This window comes from Symphalangus syndactylus, chromosome 18 (assembly GCF_028878055.3).
Source record: "Symphalangus syndactylus isolate Jambi chromosome 18, NHGRI_mSymSyn1-v2.1_pri, whole genome shotgun sequence".
Taxonomy (NCBI): domain Eukaryota; kingdom Metazoa; phylum Chordata; class Mammalia; order Primates; family Hylobatidae; genus Symphalangus; species Symphalangus syndactylus.
In genome coordinates this window covers 54,676,222-54,693,198 of record NC_072440.2, presented here as the reverse complement: position 1 = coordinate 54,693,198, position 16,977 = coordinate 54,676,222, and the positions used below count along the sequence as shown (strand labels likewise).

Below are 16,977 nucleotides of genomic sequence, written 5' to 3'. Positions count from 1 at the left end.
AAGGAGCCACCTCTGAGGATGACGAGAGCTCAAACCCACATAGAAACACAGGAAAAATGCCTCTGTGATTCTGCCTGACAGGTGAGGGAGCTGGGGTATGTGTACACCTCCCTCAGTCAGTCATCACTGATTGACAGCTGTCCTAGGGGATGCTAATTCCAGGCCATGAGGTCTGCCTCATTTGCATCCTGAGCTGCTTCCCCAGGTTCTGATAGAGCAGTGAAGGGGAGAAAGAGCCATAGAGAGTCAGCTGAAGTATAATGACTAGAATCCCCAAGGCGTAGTAACAATTACTGCTAAAATTATGCACAAAGAAAAAGTGCATTTGAATCCAGAGATGTATCTCTCTGAATCTGGATATCTGGATCCTGGCAGCCTGATCTGTAGCCATTTCCCAGAAATCCAGTCCCCTGGAAAAGCAGCAGGAGGTTTGTGCATAGGCTGCAGTACCTCGTTCTGGCCACTGGTGGGCGCGCATGAGAACTACTCCCTGGAGTACTTCTCAGTCCACTGACACTGATGTAATTGGCTTCACTTCCCCTGCTGTTGAGCCAGGCCGACACGCTCTGGGCAAAGACATCTGTGTGAAGTATTGAGGTTCAAATCAGTGCTTAAGATATGTTTGGATGCAAAATACTTTTTCATCTACATGGGCAGTGTCTTGGCAGAAGATGGAGACTCTCTCTAAATGGATGTGAGACAGGGCGGCTGGCATCTGGGTCAGGATGATGCCCTGGTGCACGGCAAGAACATGCATTGGGCAGCAGCCACCCTCGCTAAGGAGAGGGGTTCACTGACCTGGTTTTTCCCCCTCACCTGCTCTCCAGAAAGCCAGGCTCTAGGGCAGATGCTCCTGAGACTCCAGAAACAGGCTGGTGGGGAGCGCAGCTCAGAGCATTACTCAGGGGATGTGGCCTTTGTCGTCCTACTTTGAAACAGTTAATTATTTGAGCCTGGATTGATAGAGGGCTTCAAGCTGATTTTAATCCAGCCTCCTATGGTCAGCGAGTGAAACAGAGATTTTAGTTGAAATAATGAGACCTGGTATTACTAGTCAGCCCTCCATGCTGGAGAACCATAAGAAATTATACAAAAGGCAGGAAAGGGGATAGAATATGGGGATCATCACGCCAAGAATAAGGTGCAGCCCATTTAGCCCCTGGGTCTTAAAGAGACCCATAGCTCTGGATAATGGCAGATCTATGCGTGACACAGTTATCACCTTTGTGCATCTTCAGAGAATTGGTTTTCCTTTTACTCCTAGGAACAATGTCTGAAGTGTATTAGTAAATTCTACTGAATTTATTAAAGATGCTTCTGATAAATTCTTTTTATATTCATTTCAAAAAAGAAGCAATTTCACACCGACAGAGACATCGTTATTATAGCACTAAATACTTTTACATTCATCAAATTCCTTTGAGATTAACTGAAATTTCTGACAGCCCCACATTCTACAGCTTTATTGTAAATTTTCTGCCAAAAATGATGCTTTCCTATACACTCCGAATACAAGTATAAATATATTATTTAATCTAGTCTTAGGTTGATTTAAAATTTTGAAAATTCACTCCAAAAATATGTTCTGTAACCGTATGGCCACCAATGAGAAATGTATTCTTTCAAGATAAATCTGTGCCTCCCTGGTCTGACCTGGGACCCTGGGGACACCGCTCCTCTGCTGAGTTACTGAGATGAGCCAGCCCTGCAGCTGTGCTCAGCCTGCCCCATCCCCTGCTGATTTGCATGTTCCCAGAGCACAGCCCCCTGCCCTGAAGACTTTTTATAGGCTGGTCACACCCTGTGCAGGAGTCAGTCCCAGTCAGGACACAGCATGGACATGAGGGTCCCCGCTCAGCTCCTGGGGCTCCTGCTGCTCTGGCTCCCAGGTAAGGAAGGAGAACACTAGGATTATACCCGGTCAGTGTGCTCAGCACTGACTGGAACTTCAGGGAAGTCCTCTGATAACATGATTAATTGTAAGAATATTTGTTTTTATGTTTCCAAATTCAGGTGCCAGGTGTGACATCCAGATGACCCAGTCTCCATCCTCCCTGTCTGCATCTGTAGGAGACAGAGTCACCATTACGTGCAGAGCCAGTCAGGGTATTAGCAACTGGTTAGCCTGGTATCAGCAAAAACCAGGGAAAGCCCCTAAGCTCCTGATCTATGCTGCATCCAATCTGCAAAGTGGGATTCCCTCTCGGTTCAGTGGCAGTGGATCTGGGACAACTTACACTCTCACCATCAGCAGCCTGCAGCCTGAAGATTTTGCAACTTATTACTGTCAACAGAGTTCCAGTACCCCTCCCACAGTGTTACAAGTCATAACATAAACCCCCAAGGAAGCAGATGTGTGAGGCTGGGCTGCCCCAGTGCTCCTTCTGGTGCCTCCATCTGCTGAGGGAAGTTCTCAAACTCAGTCAGGTTTGGAAAGTCATTGGGAGATTTTCCTAGAGGAGGCCAGGGAGGTTCCTCTGAACCCTTAGCCTCTTTCCCCCTCATCCCCAGCAGAAAAGACTTGACAGTGCCTGTCCTGGCAGAATAAAGAAGAGAGAGAAGTCCAACTGAGGAGTCCATGTTATGGGATAATTGGAGTTTGTACAGCAAAAGAGAAGCTATTCTCAGTACTTCAAGGAGAAATTATTCAAGTTGAATAAATTAGAGTCTAAATCACAGTCTTTCCGAAGCCTATGGAATGTTATTCATGAAGCAGGTACTAGAGACGGGATTCTCAGGTGCTACTTCAGAAGCCAGGGTGCACCTGTCCCTGGTGGTATGAGCTGAACACCATGTGATGATCCTCAGTCCTGTCTGGGAAGCCCAGGGCTGGGGGTGCTGATGCTCTCAGCTGCCTGCAGCACATCTCCAGGTAATTCTCCAGTCCACTCCTAACTGCATGTGTTTTACTTCAGGTGTCAGTGTACATGAATCCACCACTCTGACTTCCCAATCTCATGACAGTAATTAGTTGTAACTTATTGCAACCTCGTGGAGCAACTCTAAAGAAACCATAGAGAGAAAAAGAGTTTTGGAAAATGTGCTCCCAGAAGTCATAGTAATGATGGGGAATTGACAGCTGATAGGGAAGTAAGGTGACTCCACAAGGCTCAACATTTTGCCAGTTACGAATTGTCACAAAATACATTTGAATATGCTTTCAAGTATTACCAGTTTGGGGTCATAGCTGGAAAACTTTATTAAGTCACAGATAAAATGGGAAAATCAGGAAATTGTATGAAATATACAATAAGGCTGTGTGTGATGGCTCAGGTCTGTAATCCTGTGATAGTTAATACTGATTGTCAACTTGATTACATTGAAGGATGTAAGCATTGCTCCTGGGTGTGTCTGGGAGGGTGTTGCCAAAGGAGATTAATATTTGAGTCAGTAGTCTGGGGAAGGCAGACCCCCTACTTAATGTATGGGCACCATCTAATCAGCTGCCAGTGAATATAAAGCAGGCAGAAAAAGGTGAAAATGTGAGTCTGGCCCAGCCTCCCAGCCTACATCTCTCCCCCGTGCTGGATGCTTCCTGCCCTCCAACATTGGACTCCAAGTTCTTCAGTTTTGAGACTCGAGCTGGCTCTCCTTACTCCTCACTCCTCATGCGTGCAGACAGCCGACTGTGGGAACTTGTGATCCTGTAAGTTAATATGTAATGAACTATATATGTATATATATGTATATATATACACACACACACACACACACATAACTAATATATGAACTTATTAGTTCTGTCCCTCTAGAGAAGCCTCACTAATACAGATTTTGGTACCAGGAATGGTTCTACGGGAACAGAATATTAAGGTTGGAGTTCTTTTGTTGGTTTTGGGGTTTCTGGATTTGGCTGCTAAATATGATTAGACCCCAAAATGCTAAGGACTCTACTGTTAATAGTGTGGAGAATATTGACAGTTCTTGGCATGAAAGGTTTAAAGAGCTATGCAAAGTAAATTCATTTGACACTAATGAATCATCACTCATGAGAGGCAAGGAGTTTAGTGACTCTGTACCTAATACCCTTGACAAACACCTTGCAAAATAGATTTGTGAGGGAAGCACCTGCATCTTTGAAAAGCCCTGTAAAGGCTCTTCTCTGTATGTCAGATCTAATGGTGAGAACTGCAGTCACTCAAGTACAAAATTTAAATACAGTTTGGAATAGTTGGATCCTGAAGTGTCAGGGGTGAAGTGGTGACACTCAACCCTCAAAGGCATCGTCAGTGTAGCTACTGTAATAGACAGAAAAGACAAAGCAGCAATCTGAAGGGTCCGACCCATGGGGAGCTCTGGCATTGACTAACTAATCACAGTGTTCCTAGAAGTGAAACTGACAGGGAGCCTAATGCATTCCTACTTAATTTATGTAAGGAGGAAACTTAAGGTCAAACAGATAAAAGACTAATTGGAATTATAAAAACAGAGAATTAGCCGGGCGTGGTGGCGGGCGCCTGTAGTCCCAGCTACTTGGAGAGGCTGAGGCAGGAGAATGGCGTGAACCCAGGAGGCGGAGCTTGCAGTGAGCCGAGATTGCGCCACTGCACTCCAGCCTGGGCGACAGAGCGAGACTCCGTCTCAAAAAAAAAAAAAAAAAAAAAAAAAGAAGTGAGGCAGTGGGCTCATGCTCATGGAATTCACTGGTCTTACCATATTCCCCATCTTCCTGAAGTGGCTGGATTGATAGAACAGTGGGACGGCCTTTTGAGGTCGCAATTACAACGTCAACTAGGTTACAATACTTTGCCGGGCCGGGGCACCATACTCCAGAAGACCATGTGTGCTCTGAATCAGCGCCCAATGTATGGTATTGTTTCTCCCATAGCCAGGATTCACAGATCCAGGATTCAAGGGGTGTATGTGAAAGTGGAACCACTTACTATGATGCACTAGCAAAATATTTGCTTTCTGTTCCCACTACATTAGGTTCTGCTTTACTAGTTATCTTAGTTCCAGAGGGAAGAACACTCCTACCTTTAAGTCAACAGGCTAAGAGTGGAGTTACAGTGTTGGCTGCGGTGACTGACCCAGACTATCAAGATGAAATCAGTCCACTACTCCACAACGGAATTGAGGAAGAGTATGCATGGAATATGGGAGATCCATTAGGGCATCTCTTGGTATTATCATGCACTCTGATTAAGGTCAATGGGAAATTATAACCAATCCAGGTAGGACTACAAATGGTCCAGATCCTTTCTGGGTCACGACCTGCTGAGGTACTTGCTAAAGGCAAGGGGAATACAGAATGAATAGTGGAAGAAAGTAGTTATCAATACCAGCTACGACCACCTGACCAGCGGCAGAAATGAGGACTGGAACTATCATGAGTATTTCCTTCTTCTTTTGTTAAAAACACGTTTGTGCATGTGTGCACTTGTGCTAAGAAAATATCTTCATTTCATTTCCTTTTTTCTTTATCAGGTGACGTAGATTTACTGACCTCATATCAGCATTTAAGTAATGTTCACTTTATGTAATAGTATTTGGGTTGGGGATTGGTGCATTTCCAGTTGTAGGAAGGATAGTTTATTATGTTAGGGGTAATTATGACCTTACTATTGTCTGTATTTTAAGATTATGTATGATCTCAGGAGATGTGTGTGGGTTCAAGTTGACAAGGGGTGGGCTTGTGATGGTTAATAATGAGTGTCAACTTGATTGGATTGAAGGATGTAAAGTATTCATCCTGGGTGTGTCTGTGAGGGTGTTGCCAAAAAAAGATTAACATTTGAGTCAGTGGGCTGGGAAAGGCAGACCACCCTTAATCTGTGTGGGCACAATCAAATCAGCTGCCAACCCAGCTAGACTATAAGCAGGCAGAAAAATGTGAAAAGAGACGGGCCTAGCCTCCCAGCCTACATCTCTCTCCCATGCTGGATGCTTCCTACCCTCGAACATGGACTCCAAGTTCTTCAGTTTTGGAACTCTGGCTGGCTCTTTTTGCTCCTCAGCCAGCAGATGGCCTATTGTGAGACCTGGTGATTGTGTGAGTTAATACTTAATAAACCTCCTGTATTAGCCAGTGACATCTAGAGGGACAGAACTAACAGGATATATACATATATATATATATATATACACACACACACACACATACATATATATATGCACACACACATGCTTGTGTGCAAACACACACACACATATATATATTTATTTATAAAGGGGAGTTTATTAACTTACAGGATCATAAGTTACACAATGGGCTGTCTGCAAACTAATGAGAAAGGAGAGCCAGTCTGAGTCCCAAACTGAAGAACATGGAGTCCAATGTTTGAGGGCAGGAAGCAACCAGCATGGGAGAAAGATGTAGGCTGGGAGGCTAGGCCAGTCTCTCCTTTTCACATTTTTCTGCCTGCTTTATATTTGCTGGCAGCAGATTAGATTGTGCCCACCAGATTAAGGGTGGGTCTGCCTTCCCCAGCCCACTGACTCAAATGTTAATCTCTTTTGGCAACACTCTCACAGACACATCCTGGATCAATACTTCATATCCCTCAATCCTATCAAGTTGACACTATTATTAACCATCTCACTCCCCTTCATATAAATATATATATATTATATATATATATAATATATATATTTTATATATATATAATATATATATGTATATAGTCCTTTAATTCCGTCACGCTAGAGAACCCTGACTAATTCCTCTACACTTCTCATGACCTATTTATTTTAGGTCATTTGTTTCCCCTGGGTTGCCTACACTCTCTTCTTCCCACTCCCCTATGAAGGACATAAAAGCCTCTGGACCTCACTAGGTCATGGCATGTCCCTGCTTGCACTGTCCATGACACTTTCCTCTTTTACTCTTTAGCAATGAGGGAATGTCATCCTTACCCAGTTGCCAGCCACCTGTCTCACATCCAGGACAGAGAATCTCCATCTCCCCTCCAGCAAATACCCATGTATGTGGGCATGGTGGCACGCCCCTGTGATCCCAGCTACTCCGTAGGCTGAGTGGGGAGAATTGCTTGTGCTTGAGAATTCAAGGTTGCAATGAGCCATGATCACACCACTGCACTTCATGCTGGGTAACTAAGTGAGACCCTGTGATTTTTCCCCTACATTTTACAGAATTTTTTTTTTTGCCTCTTTCTTCTATTAATTTATGTTTTGTCCATTCATTTTCTGCAAACCTTTAGAGGGCAAATAGGAAGTTTCCCTTTTTAACGCGGTGGCTCATGCCTGTAATCCCAGCACTTTGGGAGGCCGAGGTGAGCAGATCACCTGAGGTCGGGAGTTCGAGACTAGCCTGATCAACATAGAGAAACCCTGTCTCCACTAAAAAAACATACAAAATTAGCAGGGCGTGGTGGTGGGCGCCTGTGCTCCCAGCTACTCGGGAGGCTGAGGCAAGAGAATTGCTTGAACCCAGGAGGCGGAGGTTGCAGTGAGCCGAGATTGCGCCAATGCACTCCAGCCTGGGTGACAAGAGCAAAACTCCGTCTCAAAAAAACAAAACGAAACAAAAACAAACAAAAAAACACCTACTGCCTCACTGAATTAAAGGCGTGTTCAGCAGTTTCTTTGTTATTTCAAAGAGTGACATCTGCTTCAGCAGGGTCAGTTTTTTTTTTTTTTGAGGTGGAATCTCGCTCTGTCGCCCAGGCTGGAGTGCAGTGGCACAATCTCGGCTCACTGCAAGCTCTGCCTCCCGGGTTCATGCCATTCTCCTGCCTCAGCTTCTCCGAGTAGCTGGGACTACAGGCACACGCCACCACACTTGGCTAATTTTTTGTATTTTTAGTAGAGACGGGGTTTCACCGTGTTAGCCAGGATGGTCTCGATTTCCTGACCTCGTGATCCGCCCGCCTTGGCCTCCCAAAGTGCTGGGATTACAGGCGTGAGCCACCGCTCCTGGCCAGTTTAACTTTTAAAGAAACTGACAAAGTGGTTGTATTTCCAGCAGCAGTGTATGAGCATTCCAGTTCCTTTGTGTTGTCACCAATGTTTAGTATGGCCAGTCTTTTAAATTAGCTATTCTAATAGGCATGTAGCAGTATCTCATTGTGGTTTTGATTTGCATTTCCCTAATGATGAATGATGTTGAACATCTTTCAATGTGCTTATGTATCATCCATCTGTGTTCTATGGTGAAATGTCTGTTCAGATCTCTACATTTGTGTTAGACTATTTGTTTTCTTATTATTGAGTCCTGAGAGTTCTCTGTATATTTTGGATAACAAATATATCTTCACCAGATATAGCTTTTGTAAATTTTTACTCCCAGTCTGGGATTTGTCTTTTTATTCTCTCGATAGTGTTTTTCTTTTTCTTTTTTTTTTTTTTTTTTGACAGAGTCTGTCTCTGTCACCCAGGCTGGAGTGCAGTGCCTCGATCTGGGCTCACTGCAAGCTCCGCCTCCCGGGTTCATGCCATTCTCCCTCCTCAGCCTCTCCCAGTAGCTGGGACTACAGGCGCGCGCCACTACGCCCGGATAATTTTTTGTATTTTTGGTAGAGACGGGGTTTCACCGTGGTCTAGATCGCCTGGCCTCGTGATCTGCCTGCCTCGGCCTCCCAAAGTGCTGTGATTACAAGCGTGAGCCACCGCTCCTGGCCTCTGGATAGTGTTTTTCACAGGTTAGATTAATTTTTATATAAATCATTTATTTTATTTTTATTACGTAAAATTTTATAATTTTTAAATTTATTTTTAATTTCCTTTTTAAAAGGTAAATAAAATTTTAAGTGTAATGATGCAAAATTTTGTTTAAAAGTAAATGTATGTAACAGTGTTGATATAAACTAAAAAATTGAATAAGTAAGAAGGTAGTTGGTTGTCACAGTAGAAGTGAAAATCTTCCCCTTTCACCCTCTGAAGATTACCCGAAATGAACTGACCATACACAGATTAATAAGAGAAAGGGTATACAAACTTAACTTAACCTGCAAAAACATGAGAGCTATACACAAAGTATAGGACTTGAAGATGGCTCAGATCTTAAACGCTCTCCTCATAGGCAATAGATATATAGACCCAGGATGCAGACATTATTTTGTAAATAATTTCCTTTGGAAGCTGGATGGGACAGACAAATTACGGGAAGGTGAGAGATGGAACTGCACAGGAAAAAAATTTGTCTTTATCACTTTAATCTTATCATTACTAGAGAATATTTATGAATATTTCAGAATAATATATTTTTAAGCCCAAACCTCACCAAATGTTTTTTCTAAAACAAATACTTTTTGTTGTTGTTTGTTTGTTTTTGATACTGTGTCTCACTCTGTCACCCAGCTATGGAGTGCAGTGGTGCAACCATGGCTCACTGCAGCCTTGGCCTCCTGGGCTCAAACAATTCTCCTACCTCAGCCTTCCAAGTAGCTGGGCTACAGGCATGCACCATCATGCCTTGGTAATTAAAGAAAAAAAAAATTTTTTTTTAGAGAGCAAGTCTTATTATGTCACCCTGGCTAGTCTTGAACTCCTGGACTCAACTGATCCTCATGCCTTGGCTTCCCAAATTATTGGGATTATAGGTGTGAGCCACAGTGCCTGACCACATATTTCTATACTTCACTGAAGAAAGGAAGGTGCTAGGAAAATTGGTTAAGAACTATTTTTTGAAAAGCTATTAGTAGTGTTTTATTTTATTTTATTTTTTAATGATTGATTGATTTTTGAGATTGAGATCTCACTATGTTGCCCAGGCTGGTTTCACATTCCCAAGTTCAAGCAATACCCCTGCCTCAGTCTCCCAAGTAGCTGGGATGACAGGTGTGTGTCACCATAGCCAGCTCCATTAGTAGTGTTTTTAACAATTGTGGGCCACTAAGAATAATTTTTTAAATTAAAGGTTATTTTTTAAAAAGCACATTTGTAGAAAATTACTAGCATAATCTACCTAAAATAAATATAAATATTGAAAAAAGTTTGCTCTGAACAAAAAGAAATACATTCACCTCACACACACATACACACACACACACATTATGGAAGATTTTTGAGACAAGGCAATAATTTCCACTCAATACATAAACAATGCAATCCTAGAGCTGAATATTTAGGTGAAAAATATATCAGGAATGGGAGGCATTCAGGTTTAATTTTCATGTTCTGGTAGAGTTAGGATGTGAGTTTTCATTTAAAATATTCTTTATTTTTTTTTTTCTACTATTGTGGTTTCTGTATTGTTACTATACAATTTGTAAACTAAATAATAAAGGAGAGAAAAGTGATTTTCAAAGAAGCTGGCTTGGGAACAGGTACTATTCTGGGAAGATGAAAAGTTTCACTTAATGACTGGTACCTGTGCCACTCAGGTTATTTTGACTGTTAACCTTTTAGCAAGAGGTTTTTCTTTTAAAAGACATCCTTTAATATTTGGGAAGCTAGTGCGATAGTACACATTGAGGCCCACATACCACATGCCAAATATTTAAAAGGCATATTTCTAGCTAACCACTGTACATACATATATTTTTTCTCTCTTATTTTCTTATTTTAGTTTTTTTTCCTTGTCAACAATTTAATTTTATGTCCACACATATCTTCTATCATCCCACTTTGACAAATAATATTATACCTTCAAAATGATGTGGAAGGCTAGATTGGAATTTAGAACCATAGAACCTTGTAATTGTACAGGCAAGGTTCTTCCTGGGAAAAAATAAAACGGAAGAAAAGGCTGGGCAGCCTCTGGTTCAGGCAGGAAATTCGGGAGTCCCTTACAGCAGCATCTCTAGTACTTGGGAACCGAACAGACTTCTCGGCCTATGAGGCCGGACTGGGCCCTCCTGGAGAACACGACAGAGAAGTTACCTACTGCCTTTGCCCTCAGGGCCCAGGCAACACTTTTACCCTCCATTGCTTGTTTCCGAAGTTAAGGGGAGGAGTCAATGTTTTGTCTAGTGACCTCGACAGAAAAAGTGTCCTCCTGCAACCACTCATTTGTTACTTTCCTTCTTCCTGAATTGCCGGGACCCACTCCTCCTGCATTTGACTGGCTCTGCGCACTTATGTGATAGTCAGGAGATTTTTGGCAATTGTGGCTTCTAAAAATGTACACCCGACTCTACCCACAGCTGGCCCTGTGAACCTACACACCTGCTCCACTGTGTCTCCTTCTCATAGAGACACTCTTCCTGCTGAGTCTCTGCCCTCTGCTCCTAGATCCAAATGGCATCTCCTACCCTTCCCTGTATGGCTTAACCTACGGAAACTCTTTTCCAGAGGAGTCAAGTAAGGAGACGGTGGCTGAGCTTCTTACAGATTTAAAGGAGACATCCTGGAATTTAGGGAGTCCGTCCTTCCTTTCTGTCTCCCTGGCAGCTGCTGCTGCTGCTCGAAGTTTAGCTTTGTCTCTTATCCAGCTCAGAATGTTGCTGGTCCTGATGGCATCTGCTTAGCTGTATTAGTACGTTCTTGCATTGCTATAAAGAAATACATGATAAATACCTTTAGTTGGCTCAGGGTTCCATAGGCTATACAGGGAGCATGGTGGTTTCTGCTTCCGGAGAGGACTCAGGAAACTTTTACTCAAGGTGCAGGGCAAAAAAAAAAAAAAAAAAAAAAAGCTACCAGCACAGCACTGTGAGGCTCTGATCCCTGAGCTAACTTCATATTATTACCTCTACAGCAAGCGTCGGTGAGAACATAGATATATTTCTTTTTTTTTCTTTTGAGACAGAGTCTTGTTCTGTCCCCCAGGCTGCAGTGCAGTGGCACGATCTCGGCTCACTGTAAGCTCCACCTCCCGGGTTCACGCCATTCTCCCGCCTCAGCCTCCCGAGTAGCTGGGACTACAGGCGCCCGCCACCGTGCCCGGCTAATTTTTTGTATTTTTTTAGTAGAGACGGGGTTTCACCCTGTTAGCCAGGATGGTCTCGATCTCCTGACCTCGTGATCCGCCCGCCTCGGCCTCCCAAAGTGCTGGGATTACAGGCTTGAGCCACCGCGCCCGGCCGATATATTTCTTATGTGAGTACACAATTTACAGAAGAGGAACTACCCTCCCAAACCAAAACAAAATGTCATAATTTTAATTTACCAGCAAACCTAGGTTGGTTCTGTGAAATGATCTCATTTGCTGAGTTTTAAAATTGACTAAATTTCCCAATTTCCAAATGAAAATATTTAGTTATCTTGTCTTGCTATGTGTTTTTGGTTAATATGATGATTAACTGTTGGTCTATTACTTAATATATTCCATGATTGTTGATATGGATTATAGGGACGCATAAAGTAGTTTTCAGATGTCTTTAATTTCTTTACTTAGTGTAGATCCTATAAATGGATTAGGAGTATTTTACTGACTCCCATGTATTCAGAAATCGAATTGGAGTGGTAAATTCTGTTTGAGGTAACAAGGGATATCAAAGGAAAAAAAATAATTTTGTGACTATGTCTTCTATACGTAAATTTTTCAGGCATCTTTACCAATGGCTTATACTAAAGACATTTTCTGGATCATGGGTGATAGACAGAAGACATGCGGATAAGTGGCATTGTGTACACTACTGCATTTAATCATCTGGTTTATTTTGAAACTTTTATTTCTCTTAAGGTGATTTTATTAACCAGGACATCACCAGGTTAACAGTCTCTGGAACACTAAACTTACCAGAAAATACTTGTTGATTGATTTAACAAGAAAACAACATTAGAAAACAGTGGTGGCTTGCTTTTGTCTGTTGCAGTATCTTGGAGAGTAAGCCTAACTCTTTAATTTTGGCCAAAGATATAAAGAAAGATATAAAGCAATCTTTGGCCAAAGATATAAAGATATAAAGAAATACTTGAGAAACACCTTTAGTTGGCTCATGGTTCTGTAGGCTATACGGGAAGCATGGTGTTTCTGCTTCTGGAAAGGCCTCCAACACTTAGTGGCAGGGTAGTTTTGAAGAAGTCATGATAAGATGGTTGTTACAATTAAATGAAATAATCAAAGTGGAAGAGCTTAGTTAGCTGTCTTCCCAAAATGAATCACTGGCAAGTAAGAGTGTGATTGATTTTCCTATCAGTCAGGACTCACCCCTTGAAGCTATAGGAGGGTAAACCTCTGAAGACCACACAATTTAGGGAACACTAACACCTCAAAAAACTTTGTAAACTTCCTTCCTTCTTTTCTTCCTTCCTTCCTTCTTTTCTTCCTTCCTTCCTTCCTCCTTCTCTCTCTCTCTCTCTCTCTTTCTTTCTTTGTTCATTTTTGAGACAGAGTCTTGCTCATTTTTGAGACAGAGTCTTGCTCTGTCACTCAGGCTAGAGTGCAGTGGCTGGATTATGGCTCACTGCCACCTTGACCTCCTGGGCTCAAGCAATCCTCTCACCTCAGCCTCCCTAGTAGCTGGGACTATAGGTGTGCTCAGCTAATTTTTTCCTTTTTTTTTTTTTTTTTTTTTTTTTTTGTAGAGACAGGGTCTCATCATGTTGCCCAGGCTGGTCTTGAACTCCTTGGATCAAGCAATCCTGCTGCCTCAGCCTCCCAAAGTGCTGGATTACAAGAGTGATCCACTGTGCCCAGCCTTAAGTTTTTTTTCATACAGGAGGAAAGAATTTGGGAAAGTAGGTGTGTGTGTGTGTTGGTTAGGGAGCCAACACATTTTTCTGCAAAGCTTGAATTCTGTGCCTCAGTTTTTCACTTTGTTATGTGCAAAATAAAATCCTATCCTGCTGTAGATTTAAACCTGTGAGCTGATCCTACTCAAAACCTGATTCAAACTTTGCGTAGATCTTTGTCTCTCTAAGGCATAAGAATAAGTTCTTCTGGTTTCCTTCCCTCAGAAAAACGGACTTGGACTTCCCACAAGCCTTCCAGAAAGAACTCACCTGCCTCATCTGCCTGAATTACCTCATAGACCCCATCACTATAGGCTGCGGGCACAGTTTCTGTAGACCCTGCCTCTGCCTTTGCTGGGAAGAAGCCCACACTCCTGCCCTGCATGCAGGGAGCTGTCACAGCAGGAAGATTTCAACCAATGTTCTTCTGAAGAATCTAGTGTCCATTACCAGAAAAACCAGTCTGTGGCAGCTCCTGAGCTCTAATGAACAAATGTGTGGGATCCACAGGGAGACAAAGATGTTCTGTGATGTGGGCAAGAGCCGGCTCTGTTTTCTGTGTTCTAACTCTCAGGAACACTGGGGCACAGAAACACTGGCCCACTGAAGGGGCAGCTAAGGAACACTGTGTAAGTGATGACTCTGAGAGCACTTTGAAAGCTGGAGGGCAGCACAGGTAAAGAGATTAGGAGGAAGATGAAGAGCATGAGGATTAATCTATTCTTTACTGAGTGTCATGTACTGCCTAGGTATCAGTGATATAACTGTTGTCCTGCTATCAAATCTACTGATAAGTGGCTCATTTAACTTATATGCACTCATCACAATGCAAGAAATCCTCTGACTGCTCCTACCATCATGGCCCCTAGCCATGATATGGCTTGTCTCCACAGTAGCAGAAACTGATCGAGTCCCTATATTAGGGATAAGTGGCATATATATATATATATATATAAAAATAAATATATATAATAAATATATATAAATATATATGTAAATATATATACTTTTATATTATATTTTTATATAATATATAATTTTTATATGATATATAAAATACATCATATAAAATATAAAATACATCATATAAAATATAAATATATAAACACTTATACAATATATATTATATATTTTATGTATATGTATAATATATATTTTGTATAAAATATAAATATACAAATATTTTAATATAATATATGTTTATATATTACATATATAAATTATATATGTATTTTGTACCCTCTGTAGAGATAATTATTTTTGTTTCTATGTCCATCCATAATAAAATACTATGTCTGCCCATAATAAAAATAATAGTGGAAAATAGGAATTATAATCATATAAGAGATAAAAGAAAATCTGTTAGTATCAATATATTAATACATATATATGGTGTTTGTTTTTACAGGGTTTAGTAAAATGCATTCTAGTTTTCTAAACTATTTCCACGTTACAGTATATTTACTTTTCTCTCTTTCATGATTGGAAAGAGTGCAACAATATACATCCCTATACAATCATCCTTGATTACATCTAAGGGAGTTTCTGCAGTAGTAAAATTACAGGGTTAATATATTCATATAGGTATTACAGGGTAATGAAACAACATTCCGAATTCTTTCATCATTGAAGCCCAGTTTGATCCTAATCCAGGTAGCCACTCTAATTAATGCAATTAACTCAGATACATAAATATATACGTATATATGTATATGTCTGCATGTGTGGATGCACTTAAATGGTTTTAAATACCATTGACTTTTCCTCTCAAACAGTATTTTTGTTGAGAATGAGGTATATTCACTAGTTCATCAAAAATATTTTTTTTTTTTTTTTGGGTCGGAGTCTCGCTCTGTCGCCCAGGCTGGAGTGCAGTGGCACAATCTCAGCTCACTGCAAGCTCCGCCTCCCGGGTTCACGCCATTCTCCTGCCTCAGCCTCTCCTAGTAGCTGGGACTACAGGCGCCCCCCACCACGCCCGGCTAATTTTTTTGTATTTTTAGTAGAGACGGGGTTTCACTGTGGTCTCGATTTCCTGACCTCGTGATCCGCCCGCCTCGGCCTCCCAAAGTGCTGGGATTACAAGTGTGAGCCACCGCGCCCGGCCCATCAAAGACATTTTTAAAATTCTTAGAGGATTACATTTGTTGCAGTGACTAGCTGGATTAGAATTAGATTGGGTTTAAAACGATGAAAGAATCTGGGAGAGGGGGCAGAGTGTTAGTTGTTAATTAGCACATGGATCAAAGGAGAGCATTGATGTGTTTAGAAGCCACAACATTGACAGAATAAAAAGCCAGACCTAACAAATCCAATTGTAAATCTTTTTACTATGGTATTTCCTGCCATTTTTGCTTCATAACACACAACTTGACCACTTTGTGGTGGTATCTGCAGTATTCTATTTTAGTCTAAATAGCATTTTCTGTCAAATTCATTCTGTTTCTCTCTCCTTCATCTTCCCTCCCTTCTTCCTTCCAGCTGTATTTTTTCACTAGAGAACACTAGTAGAATGTTCTCCCAAATTTCAGATTTCACATACGCATCTGTAAAATAACATTATGGAGACACATTTTAGTTGCTACTGAGTACTTGGTTGTTTGCATAAGTTCACAGCATTACCAGTGTCCTCCAAAAAACAGTTTCCCATTTCCATAGCTAATCTTATCATTGACTCTGCCATCCAAGTTTATTCTATGCTAATCTAAAAGAGTCTGGAAAAATACTTAAAATACACTTTAAGAATTCATCATGCACATGTGTTGTATTTTATTTTATATATGTTCGAATGAATATCTTTCTCCACTAATGGTTTGCATTTCAATTCTTGTATCATGTTTTTTGAAACACAGATGTCATCATTAATATAAAACAACTAACTTTTTATTATTAATTTTTGTCCTGGTTAAGAAATCCTTATGAGAATATTGTATCATGTTCCCCTTATCTTCAGGACTTGAATCTATTTGGAAATGACTGCGCATGGTTTGATGGAGGAGTCAATATTTAGTTACTTAAAAAAAATTCAATTAATCCAGCATTGGTCTGACCACCTTGTATATTTCAATGTAGAAGAGCATACTAATAATGCAGGATTATTTATATATGTGGTGAGAATTGGAAAATATAGCCCAACATGGAAGGTCAAATAATATTAACTCAAAGGATAGATTAGTACAATGAAACACGATGGATAAGTGCAATATAGTTAGACAAAGAGAAAGAAAGACAACATTTCCCAGTTATCATGGAGACTTCACTCCAAGTTTTTGCATGAAGCAAAAGATCTCGACTCTCTTCCACTGATTTTAATTTCATTCAGACATGTCTGTCATCTATTATTTCACTCAGTGACAGTCAGAAGTGAAGAAAAAAGAAAACAGAGAATATATTTTATGCCACGATCATGAATAATGATTTTTCAAAAATTGATTAATAAAGAACCAATACATATACTTT

At 41.1% G+C, this 16,977-nt stretch overlaps 1 gene segment (V, D, J or C); it reads left to right on the top strand.

Moving 5' to 3' along the window:
• The first annotated feature begins 1,770 nt into the window (after positions 1–1,770).
• On the top strand, positions 1,771–4,911 carry LOC129467977 (immunoglobulin kappa variable 1-12-like). The segment is given in 3 exon segments: positions 1,771–1,889; positions 2,014–2,301; positions 4,736–4,911. Coding segments are annotated over 3 exon segments (504 nt in total).
• The last annotated feature ends 12,066 nt before the right edge of the window (positions 4,912–16,977 follow it).